The 13,975-nt window shown below is 43.0% G+C and overlaps 1 protein-coding gene across 3 annotated transcripts in view; it reads right to left on the reverse strand.

Annotated features, from left to right (window-relative positions):
• PHLDB2 (pleckstrin homology like domain family B member 2) overlaps positions 1 to 13,498 on the reverse strand; it is a 54,542-nt gene extending 41,044 nt beyond the window's left edge. For all 3 annotated transcript variants that reach the window (XM_065741951.1, XM_065741952.1, XM_065741950.1), the window contains exons 1-3: positions 13,413 to 13,498; positions 8,852 to 10,200; positions 750 to 1,133 (exon numbers count right to left, since the gene is read on the reverse strand). In XM_065741951.1, the coding sequence (XP_065598023.1) occupies positions 750 to 1,133; positions 8,852 to 10,200; positions 13,413 to 13,455 (1,776 nt within the window). In that variant the 5' untranslated portion in view covers positions 13,456 to 13,498. The remainder of the gene's footprint in view (positions 1 to 749; positions 1,134 to 8,851; positions 10,201 to 13,412) is intronic.
• Positions 13,499 to 13,975: the final 477 nt, after the last annotated feature.

A 13,975-nucleotide genomic window follows, 5' to 3' on the forward strand; every position in this document is an offset into this window, starting at 1 on the left:
GCGAGCTGCACTGCTCATCTGGCACAGCAGAGCCCAGGCACTGAGCCAAAAGGGAGGAGAGCCCATTCCCCACCCCAGACTAGGCTGCTGCTCCTCTGGCTAAATGAAATTGCTAGGAACGCGGTTAGCTCATTTTTTAAAGGACAACTCCCCTTCAATAACAGAACAGCAGGATGAAGCAGACGGGAAAGAAGCTCCATCTCAGCAAGCGTAGGAGATGCGTTTGAGTGCCAGGAGGCAGGCTGCCACTGCACGCCTCATGAGAGGCAGCAGCTGATGTGACAAGTGGCTCGGGTCCAGCCCAGGGACAGCCGACAGGCCAGCAAATGCAGCCCACGCAATTCCTCCTCTGCAACTGGTTTACCAGTGAGGAAATATCCTCCTCTTTTAGGAAACAGGAGCCTTAGTCTAGGAGAGCTTGGTAGCACTTCTCCCTTCCATCACAGCACAGCTCTAAAGTAGGATTCCCAAAACCTTGCTTATTTAAGTAGCTTTAACTTGTTCAGACAGATTATTCTCCCCTAGAAAATCCTTAATGGCTTTCCAAACCCTACATCCTCCAGAAGAAAAAAAAAAACTTCCAGCACAACAGCTTTCACAGAAGATGAAATGATCTGCTGCTGGGTGCTAAGTTATATGAGTTCTGAGATGAATTCTTGTATCTAAATTATCCCAGTTGGGACCTCTGCTGTGAAACCCGACTTCCAGAGGAGGACTCCATGCCATCAGACTGTTCTACCCAGCGTTACCTTTGGTGTGATGCTCAGGTACGAAGACTCAGTGGAATCCTTCAGGAAGCCAGGAGTAGCTAAAGGTGGAGGCTTCATGTTCTCACTGAAGTGCTCGTCAGCTCTCAGCCCCCGGGAGGAAAGGAAAGAAGCAGTGCTGCGACTGTGGTTACTTGGCTCTGAGAAATCTGAATCGCTTGCAGACGATTTCAAGTGGTTTCTAAACCTCGTTTCTAGATTCACCTGTGAATCTTCAAACACCGAGTCCTCATCTGATAGCTGAAGCTTTTCTAGTTCTTTGTTAATTTTCTGAACATCAGCAACTGTTGTAGTTGCAGCAGGGTCACTGTCAGACTTGGAGTATTCTGCACACAGATTGAGGATCGTCTCCAGCCGCTGTCGTTCCTAGTTTAAGGAAAAGAAAAGCACTAAGCTTCACATGGTAGCTAAAATAAAGATGAAGTCAAAAAAATACACAGCTTATTTTCAGAGTGACTGCTTTCAAGTCATCTGATTTCAAGTATGCCTTTAACTCTCAGAGGCAGCAAACAGATCTACATAAATAAATTGCTGTGCAGGACAAAGAATCAAAGTTAATAAAGGGGAAAAAGAAATCAAAGCTAACATGGAATAAAACTCTTAAGTACATTTCACAGAAATTAATACTTTTTTAAGTTAGGGCACCCTTACGTGTACTTCTCCTTCCAATGAGGGAAATTGATATTGTTTATTCTGATTGCTGTAACACCTGATTTGTACGTATACGTGTCCAGCAAGCTCAGCAAAGCACTAATTATTCTGTTTTTCACTTGCGCTATACGCCTACCAAGCTGCAAAATGTGCACAGATTTTCCATGAGCTCATTAATTCCTGACTTCTTTGGATTTTCTGCTAACTTTGATTCCCTTTTTTGAGGGAGAAATAGTCCACATTTTAAGCACACAGTTCAGGAAGCATCACATCTAAAACAGAACATACGCCAAACATACAGAAATGGGGTGGATCTTTATTTACCAATTAATTCAGATTCCATATGGATTCATATTAACTAGTTTGACCTGACACGCTCCAAGTTGCTTTAAATATTTAATTCCTGGAAGACTTCTAGATATCTATGATACTTTATAAAAGCATCAGAAAGTTGCTTTATTTCGCTATGTGCATAGTCTCCTGTATCTTCTACTTCAGATAAAACTGTTTGACCTTTTCATTCTAAGAGGTGATGCTTGCATGTTATTTCACATTCCCACTGCTAGAAGAAAAGAGTGTAAATAAAAAATTGCTTACCATAGAGCTACTGAAAATTCTGCTGGAGAAAATAAAGAAAACAAAACAAAACAAAACAGAAACACCACTGTGAGAGCTTCAAGTTTGGCATTAATACCTGCACTAATGATCCCGCTTCTTACTTCAAGGAAATCCTTTTTCCTTTTTTAATCTTATTTAGAAAGAAAGCCAAAACACCGAACCCCTCAGCCTCTGTCCCCAAAAAGCACCGCAAGTATCTTCAGTTTCCAAACTCCACCCAGCATTACATTTGCAAAGCAGCTATTCCTGGTGGTCGTCATGCTCTACATGCAGTAGCAAGTAGGAGAAGGTGAGCTAAGCCAAGCACTGAGGGCACTGCACTGCTTTCACTCTCCCTGAAGCAAGCCACTGGAATTTTATGACAGTTTAACAGCGATCTACAAGCACCCTGCTTTTCATATAGCCGCACTTTATGCAGTCGCAGGCACTACGTGCTCATATCCCCCCCACTCTGCTCACGTTAACTTCAGAGCTGCATTTCCACCCTTCAGAAGGAGCCCAAGCCCACTCAAAGCCCTACCCAACCCAGAGCCTTTGGGCAGCGTGCTCCCAGGCCTCCTCTGCAGGTTTCTTGCCCCTTCCAATGCGGCAGCAGGGCTGAGCTGTCCAATGCACTGAGCCCTGGGCAGTAGCTGCTGGCTCAGAGTTTCCACCAAATGGGTACAGCAACTTCTGCAGTCGTCCTTCAAGCCCAAACAACCAATATAATTATGACTCCACTAAGCCCCGCTCCCTCCACATGACTACTGCCAGCCCCTCCATCCACTCCCTCACCCCGCCAAAGCTGTTACCCTCCCTCTCAGCAAGTCTCTTGGCCACACAACCCAATTCCTAAAGCACTCTGCAAGTGCTGGCTGGGATCGCTGGTCTCAATGATCCTTATGGGTCCCTTCCAACGTGGGATATTCTATATTTCTGTGATGCTGCTCTCGCTGGTGCAACAGCACAGGGCCTGGCCCCTCGATACAATCACTCCGCTGGTTGCAGACGGGAAATGTAGCACTAGGACATGAAGTCCCATCCTTCCCTGCTATGAAAGGATATATATATCACATTACCCCAGGCCAGCCTCTCAGCAATCACGGCAAACCGCACGCTTCCAAGCACAGCTGCCGCTGATCCCAACCTGGGCACAAAGGTAAGGAGCCCCTTAATGCAAACCTGCCTCTTTGTCAGCAATCCAGCAGAGGGATTCATCCTTCCGCAAGTCTCACGTGGACAGGAAAACTCAAAAATGACAGGAAAAACTCTGCCAGGCTTCAAAAACTTTTGGACACATTACAGAAATGCCGCTATCTCTCACATCTATTTTGACATGCACCAACAGGCTTATGGACAGGAAGCCAGTGGTTATTTTATACACTCTATTCTCATCACTTCATTTCGGCCAGCTTGCCCCAGCTCCAGCACACCTGCACTCAGCTGTTTCAGAACACGCTTCCAAGTCAACCAGCTAGCTATCAAAGCACCCCTGCAAGAAATATTCAACAACTTAATCATGACACTGAACACAGCAGAGAAAAAAGGTACGTCAAACAATGTAAATTTGGCTTAAAACTGAGAGGGACACATGCTGAATTGAGCCTGATGAGTCTTCTTTCAGACTTTTTCCTGTAAAAATGCCTTTTTAGATAAAAACATCCTTGTGTATTTTCAGTGGATCTTTTCAGGCTTGGGGCAGAGTGGTTAGAAAGCTGCATGGAAAAAAAGGATCTGGGGGTGTTAGTTGACAGCCAGCTGAACACGAGCCAGCAGTGCACCCAGGTGGCCAAGAAGGCCAGTGGCATGCTGGCTTATATCAGAAACAGCGCAGCCAGCAGCAGCAGGGAGGTGACTGTCCCCCTGCACTCAACTCTGTTGAGGCTGCTTCTCAAATACTGCATTCAGTTTCGGGCCACTCACTGCAAGAAAGACATCAATGCCTTGGAGTGTGTCCATAGAAGGGCAACAAAGCTGTGGAAGGTCTGAAGTACAAGTCTTACGGAGAGCAGCTGAGGGGTTTGTCCAGTCAGGAGAAGAGGAGGTTCAGGGGAGACCTCACTGCTCTCTGCAACTGACTGAAAGGAGTATGGTGAAGCAGAGAATGGCCTCTTCTCGCAGGTAACTGTGATAGCACAAAAGGAAACGGCCTTAAGTTGAACCATGGAAGGTTCAGGCTGAACATAAGGAAAACTTTCAGAAGGAGTGGTGAGGCAGTGGCACAAGCTGCCCAGGGATATGGTGGTATCACCATCCCTGGAAGTGTTTGCGAACTGTGTGGATATGGCACTGAGGGTCATGGTTAGCAGGCATGGTAGGGACAGGTTGGTGGCTGGACCAGATGATCTTAGAGGTTTTCTTCAAACATAATGGTTCTCTGATTCTATCATCTTCTCTGCTGTGGGACGAGGTATACAGGCCTCACGCTTTTTCTGCTTCATCAGTTTCACCAGTAGCAGCTTTGATAAATCCACATATACCTCTGAGTGGCTGAAAATGTAGGTGCTAAAGGAGGATGAGACAAGGGGACAACAACCCTGTTCTGTTACTGAAGAACAATGACATTAGGAGACATCTCTAGCATCTTGCTAAGAAAAATACTGTGAAATAATGGAGGCAAGTAACTCCCCATCTTTCAAAGACAACCATGTCAGCAATTCCTGGATTTGTTCATTTCTGCACAACATCCACGTGGATTTCAAAAATGCATAGAGGCTGGGTGGTATCTAGGTATCATGGCAAGACTTAGCTAATCAGCTGTGGCAAGCAGGAAGCTTTTTAGATAAGTGCCATTAGCGACTGTATAACCCAAGATTTCATTAAAAATACATGTGCAGTCTGTCCTCTGTGACTGAAGCTAACAAGATTTGCAGCTAATCAGTGCAGCCACAGCTCCCTTTGTCTGCAGAGGAAGCTGCTGCCCTTTCCTGCTTCAATTGCTCTTTAAAATCCTGACAGGCAGGCAAAAAAACAGCTCTGCAGCTGAAGGACTGAACAGCAGCAAGTCAAAAAGGAAAGGGAAAAAGAGGCAGAGGGAAGAGGGAGGAGAGCAGTCAAGTCTCCAGGCCTTCTCTCTTGAAGTAAGGTTCTAAGCCAGACTGCCAACTGAGGCTGATAGCAACTGTCTCACTATTGTTCCCCTTCCCTCTAACTTGCACCACTCTCACTTCAGCCTTACTTATTCTACCCTTTTCAGTCCTTGTTTAGACCTGTGATCACAAGGCTATCAGCACAAGCACCAGATTCGAAGAAAGTGCTCGTGTTTCACATTGTTTTCTCCAGGCAAATACCCTTGCAAAGCAGGGCACCATAGGCAGGAGAGAGCAAAGGAGCAAAGCAAGAAAGCAATGGCCAAAGTCCTCAGGCTGGCATACATGGTCCTATCCTCCACATCACAGGCACAAGAGAAACAGATTGGCTAAGTTGCAAAGGTTAGGGCACAGACAAGAGCTGGTCTCCAAGGAAGAACTGAACTGCATGGAGGAGCTTCAGCAGAGCCAAGTTTTCCAGCTACACTATGGACAGGGGCTCTCAGACACTGCTTAACTTCTGTAAGGAAAGAAGTCTACTGAAATTGATTATAAAGTGAAACAAACAAACAAACAAAAACCCTAAACTGCATTCTGCAGATTTTTTGTTTGTTTTTATTACATAGCATTTTTAATTTCCTAAAACAAATTGTTGTTCAACAGCTATTCTGTAGCACTACAGGGACTGTCCAATGCTAGTGGTGGTAAAAATCATCCTCACCCAGCCTTTCATCTGCTTGACTGTGGTTCCTCTAAGAGGCAAGTCATTCACATTTTTGAATACAGCTTGGGCACTTCATGTTTAAAAGGTCTCCAGAAAGACACAGTGCCAAAATACATTTATAAAGTACATATAGGAGATTTTTCCAAATCTATACGGATATTTATATGAGCTCGATAAGTAAAATTTTACAATGGTACCACCTTGACAGTTCCAAAATATTTCCATTTAACATCCCCTCATATTAGCTCATCTTGCTAAACTGTAATGAATCAGTGCAAAGTGCCTGAAAGATTCAGAGTAATTCCACATTATTTCCTCCTTGCTGAATAAACGTAATGAAATTCAATGCTCCTCTGCCTGCATGGACTGTGGAACAAGCTCTCCTAATTCTATTGCTGCTTGTTAGGTCACTGGCCATATAAGCTGAAATCCCTCCCTGCACTACTCTTGGATTCAGTAAAACTTAATTTACAGCCATATGCTTTAGATCCAGACTGACAGCTGGCCTATGGCCGGATCGTGCCGACACTGCACCAGTCATTTTTGGGTATCTACCACCACCTAGAGGAAGAGCACTGCACTGCCCCAAAACAGCAGCACAAAACAGAGGCTGCTACTATTCAAATGAAGCGGGGGCAAACACAACAGATGGCCTTACTACCTCTAGCTCCGTCGTCCGTGCCAGGGCACCGCTAGCTCCTCACAGACCGAGGAGAATGACAGCCTTTCAGTTCCAGCAGCCACTACAATTTGTCCTTTATCTCAAACAGGAAAGAAAAAAAAATCCTCTTTAAAAAAAATTAATACAAATTCAACAGCAGAATCTTACTGACTATTCTTAGATCCCAGTGTTAAGTCTCCAGCTAGACTCTCCTACTCTGCTTTGAAGGGATGAAGTGCATAAGAGTTAAATATTAAAAAGACTGGGCTTCCTTTGCCATTTACCCACCAGGCACTCTGTCAGGATTTTCACCAACCTCTGAGAATTAAAAGCATACAGACTTGCCACCCAAATGCACTTATTTGGTGGCTGTGTCGTGTCTTGTTATTATTGCCTTGCTTCCTCCCCTAAATAGGCTTGAGCAGACCTAGATCTCCAATCACCATCCATGTCACCATCCACAAAATCAGATCAAGCAGTGCTTTGGAAGCTCAGACTGGATACTCAAGGACTCTGGACAGACTCGTTTTATTTTTTTGTCCTTCTGGGAGGACGGAAACAGCAGAGTTTGCAGATAAGCATTATGTGACTGGATTTAAAGAAAAAAAAACAAAAAACACATTCCTTTCAGAGCTCTGAAATCTTATCTGGGGGCTACTCAAGCTGGGAAGGAGGTGCTCTCTTGACGTGTAGCTCTTCAACCAGCTAACTCAAAAAAAAAGGGAAAAAAAAAAACCTGAGCAGAATCCTGAGCAGAAGAAAAATTCAAGTAGAGGGAACTTCTTTCATGTTCAAATTACATGATACATATGAAGTACTTCCACTTTTTCATAAACCTTGACATGCTTGGAAGAATGTGAGGCAAATTCTCTTTAGAAGGAATCAGAACTTGAAGGGACTATTTTTCTGTGAGTAAAGAAACAGTAGAAGGAAAATAAAGCAGCCATCACATTAAAACATAAAATCATAATTATCTTTAGCATTACTGAATACAGAAACAGCCTCATGTCCTCAGTTCCTGACCACAAAAAAAAAAAAAAATCTCTTCCCTTTGAAATACAAATACACCCCATTGTAGTGTCTTTCAGGACTGATTACTGCTCAAGTTTTACATCAGCACTGTCTGGAACATTCTCTGATAACAAGTCAGCACCACTTTGCACACGTCAAGAACCATGACTGGGAATAGAGGGGGGATTTCATAAAGGAGTGGAAAAACAGCAAGGAGAGGGAAGAAGACAACCCCCAGGCACTTCTTCTGCATGCAGAAGCCTCCTTTCTATCAGGGCCTGACTTAGCAGCTGGGCCTCCTCACCCTTCACAGTTACGTCCCAGGACACCAGAATGAAGCCAGCAGTGAGCAACACTTGTCCCAGGAAGGAGAGGACCTTGTTGACCACTTGGCCACGTCTGAGCACATGCAGCTGAATATCTTCACAATGGCTTGCAAAGGAGCACATAGACAACAGCTCTGTAGGCCAACTAGACAGGCAGAACAACATCCCATGGCCATTTTGCTCAAACCTACCAACACTTGAATTAAAGCACACATATGAAGTTAATGTCTCAAATTAGAGACTCAATAACACAAATTGGCTCATGTAATGATCTCGGTTTTCCTGTGGATGCTGTGTGGATCAGCACACTATAAGTGCATATAAATAGGGCCAGATGGCCTCTGTAGTCACTGCAAAAGCTTTCAAGAATTACTAAGCATTCTCTTAAGGAGATTCAACATGACATCTTCTTTGACAATTCTGAAGATTGTTATATATTTATTTTTAACCTAAAAGTTGTTTTGGTATCACATAGAATTCACACCTCACTACCAATGTACTTCAGGGTTGAGTCAGTATGTGGTTTTAGCTGACCACAGATTTCTGCAGAGAGAGAAGCTCTGTCCTATTTTGCTCCTCTCCACTCAGAGCAGAAGAAAAGCAAGAATGGCTATCTTTTAACAAAAATACTCAGACAGTAAAACCGCACGCAAGGTAAGCTGATGACACATGCTGAACCCACACCAATGTATACGTGACTTCATAGCACTGGACTCTGAGCTGCTTATAGGGGATGGGTGCATCCAACCCACTCACCACAAAGCAGTGCCATCGACTAAAACCGAAGAGCTGGATCCCTACAGAATAACTTGTGGGTTTCAGCAGAGCCCACGGGATGAATGAGCACAATTTATGCATTACTTTTTTTCTTTAAGATGGTTGAACAGTATTACCCATCTGAGCTAACAGAGCAACATGCCATTTAATCATTAGCTTCGTGGACCTCAATAATAAAAAAAAATGCATCTGACATCAACAAAATTTTCATTTCAAAGGACAACAGCTTATGCTTTGCTATATTCTCACAATGGACAGAGCTGGAAACACTAAATGCCACGAAAAACTGAATGGAAATAAGAAATTACCAAGCGTTCCATCTCCTGCTCCCGAAGCCGCTCTTCCCTCTGCCTCCTGTGATAGTCCATGAGGTCTTCCCTCCCAGAAATGGAGCTGATGCTGTTCTTCCGCTCTCTCACAGAAGTCTGCAGTGAGTTGGGAGTGTGTCTGTAACTTTCCAAGTCTGTATCATCAAATTCCATGGAACTGGTGGAGAGGTTTCTTCTGACAGAGAATGATCTGTCAAAATCCACAGGGGAGAACGAACTACTGGGGCTCGTTCCTGAGAGTCCAAGTCTATCAAAATCATCAGGAATATATGAGGAAGAAGATGCTAAAAGCATTTTTTTAGCAATTCGAGGGCTTGCAGGAACACTAAGAGTTGAACTAACATAGGGATTATTCCCAGAGAATGAATTTGCATGTGGTAAAACCCCTGAGCTGCATGAAGAAAAATTCAGGTAATTATCAGCATCTAAAGCATTCTGAGGTAGGTCCTTTTCTCCAAGTTTTTTCCTTTTTGTATTACCCAAAGAGTTTCTTGGGGGCAAACTTAATGGCATCAGCTGGCTTTCTGTTGATTTATGAAGCCTGGGTAGGGAACGGCTGTACATTCCCATATGACTTAGAGATCCACCCGAGTATTTCCTAGGGCGTGAGGCCAGAGTCTCCATCATCACATCCTTGTGTTTAACTGGCTTTGCATGAAGGGCCAGGCCATCTTCAGTATTCATCCTCCGGCCCTGCTTTGGGCTAGAAGGCATGCTGGCTGCCCCTGAATTGCTAACAGGGGAAAGCATCAGCTCGCTCCCTGAGCTGCCGTTCCACATCGTAAGAAGAGAGCCTGAGATCTTCTTCGTATCCAGCATTCCTGGCAAGTAGACATTGTCATACGATTTGTTTTTCTGGCTATACTTAGAGTAGTAAAACTTATCTGCATGTCCAAGAGCTTTTTCATTTTCTCTGTTGGCATGAATATCAAAGTCTGTCCTTCCTAAATTGTACCCACTGAGGGATGGAGATGTGCCCGACAGGGAACTCAAATGCTTTACAGAGAAGCTTTTATCTGGAAGATATGGACTTTCACAAGGGAAGAGCTTGCCTCCTTGAATTTTGGTCACAGAGTGTATATTTTTAACACTGGCAGAAGGACTGGGTTTAGCTGTCATAGGTTGTGAAAGGGTTAAATAAGAACCAGCGTAGTCCCCGTTTGTTTTAAATTTGAGACTCGATGAATATTTCTTCGTGTTGAGGTTTTCCATAATATCCTGGAGACCGTTTTCAAGGGAATTCACCACAGAACCCTTTCCCAAACTAGTATTTTGTAATTCCATCTGGTTTTGTGTGTGGCTATACTCTGCCATAATCTTACTGGAATCTGTAAGGAAGAGAAAACAGGAAGAAAAAGTTCTTAGCAAATAAGTAGCCTCTCGTATACGTATGTCTGCGTGTTAACTTGAAAAGAATGCTTTTGCTAATCATTATCATGCTTGCAGTAAATGTCTCAGACCATTAGACGAAGCAAGGTATAAGCAATCTTCTGATCTCTATTTTAGCAAAAACTGTAGTGTAACAAAAGAGATGGAGAGTCATTACCAAATTCACATCACAGATCAGCAATAGAGCTGGGAAGAGATCAGACTCTTTTTTTGTTGTCTTATCCACTGCAGGACTCTGTGGCTTCCAGTCTTTCTAAGCCTGAGCCTCACAAGATGTTACCGTTCTGAATTTTTACAGCTGAGGTACACAAAGATGCAAAGGTATCAGCAGAGAAAAGAACTGAATGCCTTTCTTTCAGGATGCAGGTACTGTTCTGGGTGTCTTTTTCTTTTAACTTGTGCAACGAATGCATTTGAGACCTCAGTAAAGCTCAGTTCAAAGCTCACAAAGCATCAGTTACCTTTCTGCCTACTCTGAGGTCTGTCAAGCAAAGCTTCATGGAAAACTGACACTTGTTTTTAAAGGTGTTTCAGATGAGCACCCTAATGTTCTCAAAATAAAAAGCTGCATAACTACATCTGCAGAGAGTACGTTTTAAAGGACTGTCCCAAGGAAGTATAATGTTAGGCTCCATGAACAATAACAATCATTACAAAAAAACTAACTAACTAAAAAAAAAACAAAAACAACATTAACAGGGATTTCAAAATCCAGGTCCCCTACCTAAGCTCAGGATTCTAACTTATATACTGGGGGAGGACACAGACCAAAAAGGGTTTTGCTGTGCTGGATGTTATTGTTCAGTGACACGTCAAGCTTCAGCCTACAGCTATGAGTCCCGCTCTGCAGACAGCAGATAAAAGAATTCAGCTCCTGACAGCATCAGTCACTGCAGGAGATAAACGGGCCCTTGATGTACAAATGGCACCATGAGCATTTGCAGCAGCTCCTTGGATGTGCCACGCTGTGCTCTGAGCTAATAAGGCAACCACTCTTCAGTGTCAGGCAGCATCCCTGAGCACAGCTTCCGGGAACATGGGTCAGCTCTGGGATTTTCTCTTGCCTCAGTCACATTCTGCCTGTGACATCAAACCATCTCAAGAGAAACCTAATCTCAAATGTCACTCTGCAAGAAAACCTAACATCCTAACCTGTAAAGTGCTTTTAAAACCCTCTGAGGTGATCCTTTAATCCTCTTCTGAGTACCACTTCAAAAGATCATACGAACCCATTCACATTTGGATTTCTGCCCCCCACCTGGGACTGCAGAACAGAACTGAGATGATCCAGTTTCACTGCAGTTCAAACATCAGGTGGAAGGTGGCAATGCATTCTTTCAGTAAGTCCTTGTTTCTGGGACTTCGTTCCTAACAAGCTTCTGGATTACTGTCCTGGGCATCATTCAATATCTTATCTGTTCCACAGGCTTCTGGAAATGGACTCTCGCTCTACACCACCTATGGTGAGTCTAAACACATAACAAAACATTCTCCTCAATTTCTAAGGAACAGATCTGTGCATTTAAGAACAAAGGTAACCATCATCATTAACAACACTCAAGAAAACAAAACTGGTTAGCTTTATGGTCAGAAAAAAAAAGTCTTCCTGTGCACGGTATATCTGGCTGATCATGTGTGTTAACAACACACAAGTCCTTCTTGTGGCAGAAAACATTATCTTGCAGTTTCAGGCCCAAACCACAGATTTACCACTGCACAGTTTAACTTTTTTTTTTTTATGCTGATTTTATTTGCTGTAATTTTAACATAATCATTATGATGATATGATTGAGATGTCTTTGAACCAGTCTGATCATCACTGCTGTGAGTCAGCTTCTTACAATGTGACATTTTACTTGACATCTTTAACTACTTTCTTAAGTTGTGATGAAAAGCAATGATGAAGTGTAAATGAACAAAAGGAGGAATGTAACCACATTCAAGACAAAATAAAGCATCTGAAAAAGATCATCATATTAGTGGTATTATAAGGAAGATACGAGAGCTGCTGGAGAGAACAGACACAAAGCACGATGTATATGCCTTGTATGCTTATCCTCCCATTGTGCAACATAATGTAACTTCCATGCTCCCTCTTTCCTCTTCCCTTTTCTAAAGTGCTCTAAAAATTAACTGAGAGTTATCTCACATCAAGAACATACTATGCAAATTATAACGTGAACACAGCTGAAGTTCAAACGGCTTTGCATAAATTCCACTGACTCCTATATAAATAGCTTAGCAGACACATTAATGGGACATTACAATTGTTTATCACTCCCTTGCAACACCAGCGGGACACATTTCATTCTGCAAAGACTAACTGCTTTTGCCAAAAAACAAGTTAGCTCATGGAAACTTTCAGGCCTGTTCACTACAGGGTTCGTTGAACGTCAAATCCAAACATGTGTAATAAAGAAAGGTCACAATACCTTCATGTAGCCATGTGGATTCAACTTTTCTCTATGATACCTAATGCAAATTCCGCCATGTTTTCAGTTCCATTGTGCATCGCAATCATAGGGTTAAATCCCAACTGGACAGCAGCACATGTTCAACTGAATCTTAACTTCTCCCCACAAGCCAGATCATGTTTTGTTCTGTTAATTCATAAGGTAATGCCTGGGATGAAGCTTTATCAATAAGCCATGATTTGTTACAGGCTCTGTCTGACGCTGCCTTCACAGCAACCAGGGCAGGGAGTTCCAGCACATGAAGCGCACAGGGTCTGTCCTGCCCCAAGATCAGCCCAAGCTCACACTTGGTAACCTTAGTACATAGTTCAAGGTTTCTCTGCTTAGCAAAGTACCCACTGCCTGGGGCTATACAAAAGGAAATTCTCTTTTTTTTTCCCTCCCTCCCTCTCTTCTTTTCCCCCCTCATTCCTTTCCTTTTCTGTCCTTCCCAAGTTCTTTAGCTGGGGGTCACTGATTTATATTCGAGCCAGACATTAAACGGATGGGGGAGGGCTGGCTGGCTGTAGTGTATCCAGCTGTGGCTCTGTTTTGGCTGGTGAAATGAGTTAAGAGACAGAAGAACAGAGCACCGATCTTATCTACATGAAAGTGGAATGAGAGGACCAAAATCAATAACAAATCCTGAAGCATCTCAGTAAATTTACAAAAAAACTTCATTTCTATTAATTGATTACCTGACCCAACATTCTGAAAGGCATTACTTCTGTTTGGCATCATATCCGTCTTCTTATGTGACAGTTAACAGAAACTTAATTTCGACCTGTAAATAAAATAAAGGAAAAAAAACAACAACACATTGCTTTAAGAAAGGTATTCTGAGAACATGTTTCAAGTGCACAGCACAGACCAAAATTAACTTTTCTTTGTGTAAAATTTCTGTGTACAACTTAAAAAGAAACAAGTTAAAAGACATTTAGAAAGTACACTACGTGTTTAACGTTGAGGCTGTGGAGAAAACTGACTGAAGTTGTTTTATCAGTTTAGAAGTTCATATAATTTAATTTGATAATCTGCCATTATCTATGATCCTGACTCCGTGACCAGTCACAGCTCCTCAGCTCTGTTCACATTCCTGTGGTTTCCTTAAGAAATCATTAGGAAGGCTGGACTTTTCTGCAGAAGATTTTATTTTTGAGAGCCACAAACTCTCAGATTCAGCCCACACAATGCCAGCATCCTGCAATTGTGATGAAATCTACATTGAAACAGGTATGCAACCCAAAACACAAAAACGTTT

Source organism: Cyrtonyx montezumae, unplaced genomic scaffold, assembly GCF_038088225.1.
Source record: "Cyrtonyx montezumae isolate F1298 unplaced genomic scaffold, pur_monq_1.0 scaffold_3, whole genome shotgun sequence".
Taxonomy (NCBI): domain Eukaryota; kingdom Metazoa; phylum Chordata; class Aves; order Galliformes; family Odontophoridae; genus Cyrtonyx; species Cyrtonyx montezumae.